The 14,818-nt window shown below is 39.5% G+C and overlaps 1 protein-coding gene across 2 annotated transcripts in view; it reads left to right on the forward strand.

The window, feature by feature from the left end:
• Positions 1-10,550, forward strand: part of DENND2C (DENN/MADD domain containing 2C) — a 65,433-nt gene extending 54,883 nt beyond the window's left edge. For both annotated transcript variants that reach the window (XM_006865881.1, XM_006865882.1), the window contains 3 exons: positions 3,632-3,868; positions 4,114-4,200; positions 10,519-10,550. In XM_006865881.1, the coding sequence (XP_006865943.1) occupies positions 3,632-3,868; positions 4,114-4,200; positions 10,519-10,550 (356 nt within the window). The remainder of the gene's footprint in view (positions 1-3,631; positions 3,869-4,113; positions 4,201-10,518) is intronic.
• The last annotated feature ends 4,268 nt before the right edge of the window (positions 10,551-14,818 follow it).

Consider the following 14,818-nt stretch of genomic DNA (forward strand, 5'->3'; position numbering starts at 1 on the left):
AGGGCCAAAGCGCATTCTATTGGGAAAGTGATAGTTTCTTCAAGTGTTGCTAGCAAAATTGGAAGTCCATTTGCAGAAAAATGAAACAAGACCCATATCACACACAATTTACAAAAATGAACTCAACGTGGATTAAAGACGTTAAATGTAAAGCCTAGAACTATACAGATCATCAATGAAAAAAACAGGGACAAACCTAGGGGCTCTAATACATGGCATAAATAATCCTACCAAAAATAAGTGAAAACACTCAAGATGAAATAGATGACTGAGACCTCCTCAAATTTAGACACTTTATGTACATCAAAGGATTTCACCAAAAGAGTAAAAAGTGAACCCACAGACTGGGAAAAAAATGTTTGACAAAGACGTATCCGACAAAGGACTACTCTTCATAATTTATAGAACACTTTTGTGCCTCAACAAGAAGACGATTAAATCCAATTAAAAATGGGCAAAGACTGTGAACAGACACTTTACCAAAGAAGACCTTAAGGCGACCAAAAAACATCAAGATATGTTCAGTCTTTAGCCATTAGAAAGCTGTGAATCAAAACAACAATGAGATATCGTTAAAACCTAAGTTAAAAACAAACAGAAAGCAACAAATGCTGGCAAGGGTTCAGGAGACTGGGACTCTCTTAAACTGCTGGTGGGACTGTGAATGTGTGCTCACTATGGAAAGCAGTATGCTTTTTCAAAAAGTTGGAAAGAGAAATACCGTATGATTCAGCAATCATTCTACTTGGTATATATCCTCAAAAAATAAGAGCTGTGATACAAGTAGATAGATGCACACCCATGTTAACTGCAGCATTATTTACAGTAGCAAAAAAAATGGAGACAGCCTAATGCCCACCGTCAGAAGAATGGTTAAACAAAATTTAGTGTATACACAATGAAATATTAAGCACCATTGAAAAATAAGGTTGAATCTCCAAAACACTCACAACATGAATGACCTGGAAGATGATTTGCTGAGTGAAATTGTTAAATTACAGAAGAACTAATATTGTATATAAGTTTAGCATTGTAAAAAGTTAAGAAAATATTATCTTTCTAAATGAAACATTTCATAATGGTTACAGAGGGATGAAGGTAGAGGGGAAGTAAATTATTTAAGGGCTTGTTTTTGTTGTTGTTTACTGCGGTTAAGTCGATTCCAACTCACAGCAACCTTGTATAGGGTTTCTGAGAAGCAGCTGGTGAGCTTGAACTGTCAACCTTGCAGATCAACCCAATTTTACAGTCCAGTCCATTAACCCACAGCACCACATGGGTGACATCCCCATATCAGAACTACTTCTGTTTCCTTTTATCTCTTTTGAGATAAAATATGTTGTAGGCCATACCCCTGGAAAATTCCCTTACATTGCATCAGGGTTGCGATGGGATTAAGGATATTGCAGCCCACCCTTAATCCTCTTATTGGTTTATAATATCAAATCACATCGGGGGATCATCACATAACTGCTACATTACATCATTACATAACTTCCAAACCACTGAGAATCATGATGCAGCCAAGTTGGTACATATTTTGGAAGGACACAGTTCAGTCTATGACTTATGCCACACCTACCTTCTCTTACCCAGACACCTCAGGAAAAAGTTGTTTCTTGGGAGTTAACAAAGACTATGGATAGAAAAATCATGTTAAATAATTGACTACGCTGAACTAATGAACATATTTTTATGTTCATTTTGCCTTATTGGCCATTTGCATATCTTTATTTATTTTTAGAAAAATATCTACTCAGTTCCTTTGCCCATTTTTAAAAATAGTTTGTGCTTGTCTTTTTTTTTTTTTTTAAATTATTTTGTTGTTGAGAATACACACAGCAAAACATACATCAATTAATCAGTTTCTACATGTACAATTCAGTGATATTGATTGCATTCTTTGAGTTGTGCCACCATTCTCATCCCCCTTTTCTGAGTTGTTCCTCCCCCATTAACATACATTCATTGCCCACTAAGCTTTGGATCTTATCCTTCTAATTGCTTATATCAATTTGATTCCATATTGTTGTTGTTATGTGACCCTGTACAGGGTTTCCGAGGCTGTAAATCTTTACGGGAGCAGAAAGCCTCATCTTTCTCCTGTGGAACAGCTGGTAGTTTCGAACTGCTGACCTTGCGGTTCACAGCCCAATTCGTAACCACTATGCTACTAGAGCTCAGATAGATCTTAAAGGGCACAATGCTGAAGGCCGCCATTCTTTATTAGTTCAGATGACTTTAGGGGATATTTTTAAGGATTTTTTTTTTAATTAGGGCAATAGTTTCAGGGACTCTTCTAACCTCCATACCCACAGAAAATTTGGATTCTATGAGAATTTGAAATTTTGTGCTGCATTTTTCCCCTTTTGATTAGGATTCTTGTATAGATTCTTCAATAGGTCAAAATGTTCAGTAATGGTACCTAGGTACCAGCTGTCTCTTTTGGACTCATGGCAAAGTAGATAGTTGTTCATGGAAGCAGTATAGCCACATATTCCATGTCCTCCTCCGATTTCTGACTCTCCTTCTGCTATTGCTCCAGATGAATAGATAGCAATTGTTGTACCTTGGATGGCCACTTGCAAGCTTTTAAGACCCCAGGCACTACACAGTGAACTTGGAGGTAGAACAGAAGCCTGAACATGCTGTTTAATTGTCTAATTAACTGTAATGGCCCATGAAACCATGACCCTGTACCTCCAATCCAAGGAACCAAATCTCATGAGGTGTGTTGCTGTACATAAGCAGCCTCAGGAGCTACGAATTTTGTTGTTGTTGCAAACACATCAATCAAGTAGCTTTTGCCAGTTCAACTTTTTATAGGTTGCAGGTGAATAACTTATTGACAGCCGTTACATTAATCAGCTGTGCAGTTCTCCTAATTGAGTGCTATGTGAAATGGGAAAGTTTAAAGGGAAACTGATTTGGTGGCAAAATATATGTGTTGTTTTAGCTGTGTTGTTATCTAATGAATGTATATTCTGTAAAATTTGAAACATGATCTGATATGGTGACTTACAAACAAATGGATTTTAAGGTGCTACTGGGACAACCAAATGATTGTTGGCCCATAGGCAGATTGGAAATATAAAAAAGGAATTTTGATGACATGTCAGCACCAGAAATTTGAAGTGGGGAATCAACATAGAAAACCTTTATATCTGTGTTAGCTGACTCTTTAAGGAAGGAAGTATTGAAGAAAAGTTATCTGAGGATCATCTCAGGAGAAGGAAGAAGAAGCAACAGAAAAGCAAATGCTTGGTCATAAAGCCAGGAGAGCAGAAGTTGTAGGAGACAGGAAGTGTGAGAAGGTGGTCAGCACCAATGCAGCAAAGAAGAATCAAAATAGTTGATTAAATTTGGCTAGTTCTTACTGCTGGCCTTTGAAAGAGCAGTTTCAATGAAATCACACATGTGCAAGCCAGGCTGCATAATTTAATGAGAGTATATGTAAGAAGAAAATGAAGTCAATTGTATAAATCATTTATGTATCTCCTGATAATGGAATTTGGAATCCTAGGTTTATTCTCAGTATTATTTCTTAGTCATGTTTTCCATAGTCAGAGCCAATGTTTCAGATAAGAATTTAGAGGATATTTTTTTTCCTCTCCCCCCCATCTTATTGCAGATGTGACACTCAACTCTCTGGTGTCAGAAGCATTTGTCAGGTTTTTTGTGGAGCTGGTGGGACATTATTCTTTGAGCATGACTGTCACTGAGCGTGGGGAGCGTGTATTTCAAAGGGAGCCATTCCGTAAGTCCCATACTTCCCGAAGCGTGCGCCATTTCCTGGATCTCTTCATGGAAACTCAGATGTTTGCAGGATTCATCCAGGACCGAGAACTACGGAAAAGTGCAGTGAAAGGTCAGTTTCCATCAGAAGGTTCTTGCTTTCTTTTTAGAAAGCACTTGAATTTTTTTAAAATAATAGGAATAAACAAAAAAAAATGTAATAGTTACAAGGGCTCAAAATGTAAATTACTCAAGTTTATTTTGTAATATTATTTTGCTCATGGAAATACCAAGTTGATCAATTAGATGAACACCAAGTTTTATTTACTTTGAGTTTTCAATGTTAGGCAATTTCACCAACATGAATTTTCCTCATAGGTTTGTTTGAGGTCCGGGCCCTTCAGTATTTGGAAACAATTCCTGAGTCTGAGCCCAGTGGGGTGAATAGAATTTTGCGGAGTCTTGGTAAGTTGCTGTACTTTCCTGATGGATAAATGTGGCTGAAAGCATGCCTCAGTCACAAAGACTTTATACTCTGTAATAATGGCATGAGAGCAGCATCTGACCTCCTCTAACATCACAAGGGAGAGAGTGTCTTTGTCTGCATCAGCCACCCAACGTTGATTCCTGTGAGGTAGAGGTTACACATTCCTCCACCCTCCAACCTTTTTACCAATTCTGACACCAACCATCCCTCCCACACACTCTCCTTCATTCTCTGCTGGATTTAGTCATTTGTTGCAATAGCTACACTGAACTCACAGACAATACTCAAGATTATGAGGCTTATTACAGAAGTACCAGGTTACAATTCAGAATCAGAAACAGCTCAGGATACAGTTATTTAATCAGGACAGTCTTTTTTCTGTGCTTGCAGGAACCACCTCTGTTTGATCCTCAGCCTCTTTTAGCCAAGTGGCCCCTTGGCCTCTGCTCTGCTTGGGCAAATGTTACAAAGCTCTTTTAGCCCTGCCAGTGAAGTACCCAGAGGTAGTCCACTCTGCCAGTAAGTTTCAGCCTGAAGGTACTTGACTCTCTACCTGCATGGGTCAGCAGACTTAGCTCTACCCAGTGCCCACTCTGCCAGTAAGCCTTCTGCCTGAAGACACTCAATGTTCTCCATCGGTGGGCCAGGAAGCCCACCATTCTGTCTCGTGTTAGTCTCTTAGTTCTGCTGCCGCCATTTATTTGCCACTGCTTCTCGCTGTCTCTCAGCCATCTCCAGTGTCATAATTTTGTCTCCTGGATTGGAGTGAGTTAGTACAATGATCTTGGATATAAAGGATACATTTGACTCCTGACTACTCCTTCTTGATGATGTAGAGATCTCACCTTCTGCCTCTGGGTTGGCTTCTTATAAGCTGAGGGGGATGACAAAACTAACCAATCCCCTTGTTAGGGTTCCATACACCTTATTTGCATGATCTCACCCACACAAGGGTGCCATACACCTATTTACATTGTTAGGAAGCTATCCAATCCCCTTGGAGGGCCACAAGCACCTTATATTTGCAGTGTTTTGGTGGGGTTGATCACCAAAGGGATCGTCACCAGTCATTTGATGGGAGTTACAAAGACTGTAGCATCACATAATCATATCAGCAATATATCTGAAAATTAATAACCTCAAGTAGATTAACTAGAAGCCACTACTATAGTCCCAAAGTGTTTTAGAACAAATGAATCCTCTTTTTCAGAGGTTGGGATTCTCTATCAGAGTGGTCTGTGGGGCTGTTTCCCTTAGAAAAACTCCCTGAACTAGCCCCGCATGACATGAGTTTGCATATCATGTGTACTTATCTTTCCTGGGTTAAACTCCTTGGAGAATTTATAAAATCTTGAAGCCTTCTTTCCAGAAAAATAAACTTATGGCATACAAGTAAATTTGGCATGTAAATTTAGGGAGTTCATGGAGTTTCTGATGCCTCGCCATGAAGTCCAGATTAAAAACACCTGAGTTTTCCATGGAACGATCCTGATTAAAAGAAGGCATTTACAGAACAGTATTTCAAATTTTCAAGGACTCCAGACTTCCTGGAGCCATGAAGGTTGGATGAACCCTGAAACGGTTGCCCTCAGATCATCTTTGAACTTTAACCAAAAATAACCCCTGAAGTCTTCTTAAAACCAAACAGTAATTTAACTTAACTATAAAATGTCTGCCTTGAACATTGCAACTCAAAAGATTAGATAGGAATCTTAGAGGACAGTAAGGAAACAGTTGATGTATGTTTTGCTGTGTATATTCTCAGCAACAACAACAAAATTAATATTTTAAAAACACCTTGTTTAGATGGAATCTGAGGTAAAGGATTTCCTCAAGTGTCTTGTACTTCATAAAGAAACAGAGTTGTTTATGATTTTTCAGTTACAGGTAACTGTTAAATATCCAAGGATATTTAGGAACAGTGTCATGACTAGTCCAAAACAATGAACTTACATTCTTCCATGGTATTTATGCTAGTCTTTGAAATAACTAAAAAAACCAAACCCACTGCAATCAAGTCAGCTCTGACTCAGGCCCTGTATAGGTTTTCTAAGGCTGAAAATCTTTATGGGAGCAGAAAGCCTCATCTTTCTCTGACGTAGTGGCTGGTGGGTTTGAACTACTGACCTTGCAATTAGTAGTAATCCTGTGCTTATCCTACAGCACCATCAGGACTCCATATATATCCCTAATTATGCTTTCTCCTGTCAGTATGTGGTACTGTGCCAAGTTTTACTATAAGACTGGAAACTGGTGTTTCTAATACCAGCTGGGTCATCTATGGTAGACAGGTTTCAGTGGAGTTTCTAGACTAAGAACAGACTAGAAAGAAAGAATATGCAGTCCACTTCTGAGGCTTTAGATGCTGAAAACATTATGAATAACAGGAAACATTGTCTGATAATGCTAGAACATGAGCCCCTAATGTTGGAAGGCACTCAAAATATTACTGAAGAAGAGCTGCCTCCTTAAAGTAGAATTGACCATAATGACATGGATGGAGTAAATCTTTTAAGACTTTCATTTGCTGATACGCCATGACTCAAGATGAGCAAACAGCTGCAAACATTCATTAATAATTGGAATGAGGAGTATGGAAAGTATGAATTTAGGAGAATTGGAAATTGTCAGAAATCAAATGGAATGCCTAAAGATCCTAGGCATTTGTTGTTGTTGTTGTTAAGTGTAGTCATGTTACTTCTGATCTATAGCAACCCTGTTTAGGGTTTCCAAGGAGCAGCTGGTGGGTTTAAACCACCAATCTTGTGGTTACCAGTCCAGTGCTGATCATACAGTACCACACCAGGACTCAGTAGTGAGCTGAAATGGACAGATGTTGGTCATTTTGAATCAGACACTCACATGGATTACTATGCTGGGAATGACAAATTCTAGAAGAATGGTGTCACATGCATTGTCAGAAAGAACATTTAAGATCTGGAAGTACAAATGCTGTCTGTGATATGCCTACAAGGAAAACCAGTTAATACAAGTATTATCCAAATTTATACCCCAGCCACCACAACCAATGATGAAGAAGAAGGAAAATTTTACCAGCTTCTTCAGTTTGAAATTGATCAAATATGCAATCAAGATGTAGTGATACTTACTGGTAACTGGAATGCAAAAAGTCAGAAACAAACTTAATTAGGAAATACAGCCTTGGTGGTAGAAATGACTCTGGAGATCACATGATAAGAATTTTGCAAGACCAATGACATTTTCATTGCAAATACCTTTTTCAGCAACATAAATGGCTACTATACACATGGACCCTGCCAGATGAAATACACAGGAACTAAGTGTACTACATCTGTGGGAAGATACAATGGAGAAGCTCAATATCATCAGTCAGAACAAAAACAGAAGACAACTGTAGAACAGCAAGATCATCAGTTGCTTATATGCAAATTTAGGCTGAAGCTGAAGAAAATTTAAAACAACTTCATGTGAGCCAAAGTAAGACCTTGAGTATATGTCCCACCTGAATTTAGATACCATCTCAAGAATAGGATTAATACAATAGGTTTAATGACTGAAAACCAGAGTTGTGGGATGATATCAAGAATATCTACATGAAGAAAGCAAAAAGATAAAAACCAAAGTGGATGTCAGAAGAAACTCTCAAACTTGCTCTTGAATGTAGAGTAACTAATATGAATGAAAGAAATGACGAAGTAAAAGCTAAAGAGAAAAATCCAAAGGGCAGTTAGAGAAGACAAAGTCAAGTATTATAATGAAATTTACAAAGACTTGGAGTTAGAAAACCAAAAGTGAAGAACATGCTATCATTTCTCAAGCTGAGAGAACTGAAGAGAAAATTCAAGCTTTGAGTTGAAATATTGGAGGATTCTACAGGAGTCCTGGTGTGGCGCTGTGGACTATCGCGTCAGACTGCAAAGTTGTTTGAACTGCAAGGTCGGTGGTTCAAACTCACCAGTTGCTCCTTCAAAACCCTATACAGGGATCGCTATGGGTCGGAATCGACTCAACGGTACTTAACAACAACATGAGCAAAATACTGAACAATGCAAGAAGCATCAAAACATATGGATGGAATACACAGTTATTTTATCAAAAAGTAAAGTTTTCAGGAAGTAGCATATGATCAAGAACCAATGGTATTAAAGGATGTCCAAGTTGCATTGAAGGCATTATTGAAAAACTGGTGGTGGTGGTGGGGGGTGGTGGTGGTGAGGGTGAGATGTCGAATCAGTTCAGACTCACAGTGACCCTGTATATGGTTTCCAAGGCTGTAAATCTTTATGGTAGCAGAAAACCTAATCTTTGCCCTGAGGAGTGGCTGGTAGATTCGAACTCCTGACCTTACAGTTGGCAGTCTAACGCATAACCATTACGTTGCCAGGGCTCCTATAGTGAAAAATAAGGCTGTAGGAATTAAAGGAATACCAACTTAAGATTTCCATAAACTGATGCAGCACTGGAAGCACTCACTACTCTATGTCAAGAAATTTGGAAGACAGCCACCTGGCCAACAGACAAGAAGAGATCCACATTTGTACCCATTGCAAAGAAAGGTGACCCTATATAGACTGTAGAAATTACTGAACAATATCATTAATGTTACACACACGTAAACTTTTTCTAATGATAATTCACAAATGGCTGCAGCAGTATATCTACAGGGCTGCCAAAAAATTCAAGCCAGATTCAAAAGATGCCATGGAATGAAGAATTTCATTGCTGTTGTCAGATGGATCTTGGCTAAAAGCAGAGAAAACCAGAAGGATGTTCCCACTTGTTTTATTGACTATGCAAAAGCATCCATTTGTTAAATGAATTATAATACACTATGGATAACATTGCAAGAGTGGGCATTCCAGGATACTTATTTGTATACTCTTGGGGAACTTAAACATAGACCAAAAGAACAAGGGACTGCTTAGTGGTTTAAAATCAGGAAATGTATGTGTCAAGGTTGTATCCTTTCAACATACTTATTCAATCTTTATGCTGAGCAAATAATCCTAGAAGCTGGACTCTGAGAAGAACACGACATCAAGATTGGAAGAAGGCTCATTAACAACCTGTGATATGAAGATGATAACAACTTTGTTTGCTGAAAGTGAAGAGGACCTGAAGCACTTAATGATGACGATCAAAGAATATAGCTTTCCATATGGATTAAAACTCACTGTAAAGAAAACAAGAAACCTTCAAAATTGGACCAATAAACAACATCATGATAAAATGAGGGGAAAATTGAAGTTGTCAAGGATTTCATTTTACTTGAATCCACAATCAGTGCTCATGAATATTGTTGTTAAATGCTGTTGAGTTGGTTCCCACTCATAGTGACCTAGTATAAGCTTTCCCAGGAGCGGCTGGTGGGTTTGAACCACCACCTTTGTGGTTAAAGTTGATCTTGCAGTCCAGTGCTTTATTCTACAGTGCCACACAAAGATTCTATACTCGGCAGTCAAATCAACATTTTTCATTGCATAAATCTGCTGCCAAAACCTCTTTAAAGTGTTAAAGGGCAGTCACTTTGAGGCCTAAAGTGAACTTTACCCAAGAGATGATATTTCCAGTCACTTCATATGCATGTGAAAGCTGGACAGTGAATAAGGAAGACCTGAGAGGAATTGATGCATATGAATGAAGTAAGGTGTTGGGAAAGAATATTGAAATACCATGGAACCATGAACTGCCAGAAGAAGAAACAAATGTCTTAGAAAAAGTACAGCCAGAATGCTCCTTAGAAGCAAGGATGACAAGACTTAGTCTCAGGTACTTTGGGCATATTATCATGAGGGACCAGCCCCTGGAAAGGGATATCATGCTTGGTAAATTGGAGGGTCAGCAAAAAAGAGGAAGACCCCCAAAGATACTAACTGACAAGAGTGGCTGCAACAGTGGGCTCAAATATAGCAACAGTAGGGCAAAGTGCAGGACTGGCATTGTTTCCTTGTGCGCACATAGGGGTCTCTATGAGTCAGAACTGACTCCAGGGCACCTAACAACAATTAGGGTCTCTCCTTAACCAGCAGATAAGACTGTGGACAAATCATGCGCTGGGCTCTTATTTCCTCTTTCACCACAGTGATTAGATTAGATCAGTGTTCTCAGCTCTGATGTCTGAGTTCTCTTCTACCTCCACTGTTAGATACTTGAAAGGGTTTTTCCTCATTAATGTTAAAAGATGTAATTTCAGAATGCATATCACCTTATTTGTGGACTATTCTGAATGTGGACTAATTGGCTATCTCAAAAAACCTAGAATAAATAAAAATGAATTAATGAAGTCTTAACCCTCTTTTTTTTTCTCCTTTTAGGAAGTAAAATGAAATTTCTTCAGAAGAAGTGAAGTCTTTGATTGACTGTCTCCATCCTAAATAGAACAGGATGTGTGCCAAGGAAACTATTTCTCCAGAGTCAGGATGCCTTGAAGTATTACACACACTCTTGAAAACTTTTAAAGTTTCAGAGTGAGTCCGGCTCTCATGTCAGAGAGGTGGAATCTCCCATTACTGCTGTAGTCATCACTGGAGAATTGTTGGGAGTAATCTAGAACCAGTGCTGTTTCTCACTGTGCCTCCATTTTTTTTCTTTCTTTTCTCTCTCTCTCTTTTTTTTTAAGTGCCTCTTTCTGTTTGATGTTTGGGTTCATTTTATGTGTTTTGTGCTTAGTCAATGAAGGCACTTGTTTTTGCAGGGGAAAGACTTGGTGTTAAAATTTTAAAGAAGCTCTAAAGTGAGTTGTTAAGTGCCATCAAATTGGTTCCAATTTATAGCGACCCTGTACAGAATTTCTGAGGAGCAGCTGGTGGATATGAACTGCTGACCTTGTGGTTCATGGTCTAGTGCTGATCCACAGCTCCACACCAGAGTACGATGAGGGAAATGCTGCTAGTAGGGTGCTGGGGAGGTAGGATGAAAGTGGAAAACACTAGCCCTGCACACAACTTTCATCCCTGAAATATGGCAGCTGTAACCACATAGGCTCTTTGAGCTAGACTGAGTAATGTACTCAATCATATAGCTCCATTTGTTTTAGTTTCATATTCTACCTAGGAGAATCCCACTCATGTGGAAACTCTACTCCATAGACTGGTATTGGGTATTTTATGAAAGTAGACATCTTGTAGCTCTTTCTCCATAATATGTGATACTTGGGTAGTGTATCCCTCACATGTCAGCATTAAACTTTGTGGAATTATAGTTGCTGGGGAAATGTCCTTTCAAGGGCATGGGACTACCATTTTTTATTATCTACCATGTGCAATGCACTATGCTACATATATGTATGTCATGTTATTCAGTCCTTACGTCAACTTTACGAGAGAAATATTTGCATCTTTATTTTATTAATGAAGAGATTAGAACTCAAAGAGGTTAAATTCCTTGCCCAAAGTGATACAAACGAACCAGTATTGAAGCCCAGGATGATTTTATGTACATAAATTGGTTAGTTTTACAGATGAAATTTTGAGCTTTGTGGGATTTAGCTACTTAAAAGTTTTCTATTCAACTGAAATATACCAGAGCTCCTCCTCGGTACCCCTTCCCTCCGGCTCTAGGGATGAGGGATTTCAAACTATAATGCCTTAGATGAGACTCTTTTGTGGCTCTCCTAGAATTGTTGGGCTTTTTGCTCTAATTAAATTGGACTCAGAATTATGAACATTTCCTCAGCACACACCATTTAACCATCCAGACCCATAATACCTTAACTAGTATTATTCATTTCAAAGAGGAACTGTTAATATGGTGCAATTTTCGTTGATAGATATTACAGAAAATGTCAATTTGTTTTCTTCAACCCCTACTAATGGTTTTAACTGGCATAAAGTATTTATTCGAACTTAACCAAACCTTAAACCTTAAATGTTGTATTGTGTTACAGTTTATTGACTTGTATAGTATTGTAACAACACATTCAGGTTCACATAAGTGAATCTGAAACAGACACTATGTAAAGAATGGTGCTGTGTAATATAATGTAGATGTGGGTCCAGGAAATATAACTGAGCATGTGTCTTCTGAAAAATGTTTATTAAGCAGCTTACCACAGCGGGGTAATAGCCTACAGGATATCTCCCCACTGGTGTCTTGCAACACTCCAGACCTGAGAGAACAAACAAGTCACAATTGAGTGATTATTAAATGGGGGTAAGAGGGATCATTGTGGTGCAGTCTTGTCATCCCTCTATGAAGAGACCATTGCTTCAGGCTGGGGGCCTTTGTATCCCTGTATTTCAAGCTGCTTCCCTAGATCTGTTATATTTTGTTTTTATGAAGTGTTATAAATTCTGGACATGTTTGTAAAATAATTGCTCAAGATTTGTATAAAATATTGTTTATAGATCTTTTAAAGAATAAACAAAAATCTCATGGATGTCTGGAAATTTTTTAAATAAAATTAGGATTTAGAGAGTTGTTTTTTGTTTTTAATTGCCATCAAGTTCTTTCCAAGTCATGGGGACCCATGTGTTACAGATTAAAACTGCTCTGTAGGGTTTGGGGACTGTTATCTTAATAGAAATAAACCACCAGGCCCTTATTTTGCAGTGTGCTTGTTGTTGTTAAGTGCCCTTGACTCAGTTCTGACTCAAAGTGACCCTGCATAGGGTTTCCAAAGAGTAGCTGGTGGATTTGAACTGCCGACCTTACGGTTAGCAGGCCAGTGGTTATTCTACAGCACCACACCAGGACTCCCATCTGCATGGGTTTAAATCTACCTTTAGGGTGGTCATTGAAAGCAAACCATTAGTGCCACCTATTGTTAAGTGCCATCAAGTCGATTACAACTCATAACGATGCTGTACAAGGTTTCTGATGAGCAGCTGGTAGGTTTGAACTGCAGACCTTGTGGTTCACAGCCCAGTGCTGATCCTATAGCACCACACCAGAAAGAATGGTATATTAGACACCATGCTTCAAACAGTTCATTTGGTATAATCCCATGCTGAGGATTTGCAACTCCACCCAAGATACACTGAATTACAATCTACTTTTAACAGCTTTGCTTTTTAACACTTTGAAGGCTTTTGCTTTGAAGACTAAACTGCACCCAACCAAAGTCATGGTATTTTCAGAAAGAGGGAAGAATTGATGCCTTTGAATTATGGTGGTGGTGGTGTTGTGAAGTGCCATCGAGTCGGTTCCGACCCACAGACCCTGTATATAGACCCTGTTTCCGAGGAGCTGCTGGTGAGCTTGAACCACCGACCTTGCAGTTCAAACGGCTTTGCTGTCTGGCCCATTAACCCACGGCGGCACACCAGGACTCCTTGAATTATGGTGTAGGTTGTATGGTATAGGTTGTTAAGTGCCGTCGAGTCGGTTCCGACCCATAGCGACCCTGTAGAGGGTTTCCAAGGAGCGGCTGGTGAGCCTGAACCACCGACCTTGTGATCCAAACCGACTTTGCAGTGTAGCGCATTAGCCCACAGCGCCACACCAGGACTCTATAGTATAGGTTGTTGTTGTTATGTGCCATGGAGTCGGTTCTGACTCATAGCGACCCTGTACAGGGTTTCCGAGGCTGTAAATCTTTACAGGCTGTAAATCAAGGCAGAAGCAGAAAGCCTCATCTTTCTCCTACGGAACTGCTGACCTTGTGGTTCACAGCCCGATTCGTAACCACTATGCTACCAGAGCTCCTTATGGTGTAGGTAAGGGCTATCAAACATAACATGAATTGCTATGTGCAAGTTTAAGTTGAAACGGAAGAAAAAAAGTCCTTGAGAGTCAATATAGGATCTTGAGTATATCCATATCCGTATAGATTCCAAACTCAAACCCACTGCCATCGATTCATTCCTACTCATAACGACGCTATGTAAAGCGGGTAGGGGAAGTGCACTGACTGGTTCACAAGCTTGGCAGTTCAAGCCCACCAACCTCTCTGCAGGAGAAAGATGAGACTTTCTGCTTCTGCGTTGATTTCGACAGTACTTAACATATCATTAAAGGAAGCAGACAGCCTTATCTTTCTCCCTCCGAAGCTCCTAATGGGTTTGGAAATCCCTGAGGGCAGTTCTCCTCTATCCTATAGGATTGCTGAGTCAGAACTCACTAGTCAGCACGCTGCAGCTAATCCAAATTTATTTTATACCAACCAGGCTTAATACCTATAGCAAACATTTCCCAGGCTCTTGGCTGACACTGGGCAGGGAAGATTGTTGTTACTGCCGTCGAGTGGGTTCCGACCCATAGTGACCATGTATAGGGTTTCCAAGGAGCGGCTGGTGGGTTTGAACCACCGCTAGTCCGACTTTAGTTGGTCCTTTGTCCGCTTCATCAAAGGACGCTGCGAGCCAAGCACCTGGCAGTGCACTATAGAGTACTAGAGGGTGGTTGGGAGGATGGAATGCTATTCTATTACAGGAAGTTCCCAAAATCAAGATGACAGGATTGTAAAAACTGGGGTTGGTGGTGGTTATCAATCTTGCCTTGGATAGACCCCAAGTTTAACAATTTTGAGTGGAAACAGGCGTCCACTTCGAGAGACTGAAAGACTTTGCACTACCCAATGCAAAGATTCTCTGAAGAATATTAGGGGGGCCGCAAGGAAGAGCAAGATTGAGAAACCCAGTACAAAAGGCGAGAAGTTTAACCTTCTAGGAAGGT

This window comes from Chrysochloris asiatica, unplaced genomic scaffold (genome assembly GCF_000296735.1).
Source record: "Chrysochloris asiatica unplaced genomic scaffold, ChrAsi1.0 scaffold00085, whole genome shotgun sequence".
Lineage (NCBI taxonomy): Eukaryota > Metazoa > Chordata > Mammalia > Afrosoricida > Chrysochloridae > Chrysochloris > Chrysochloris asiatica.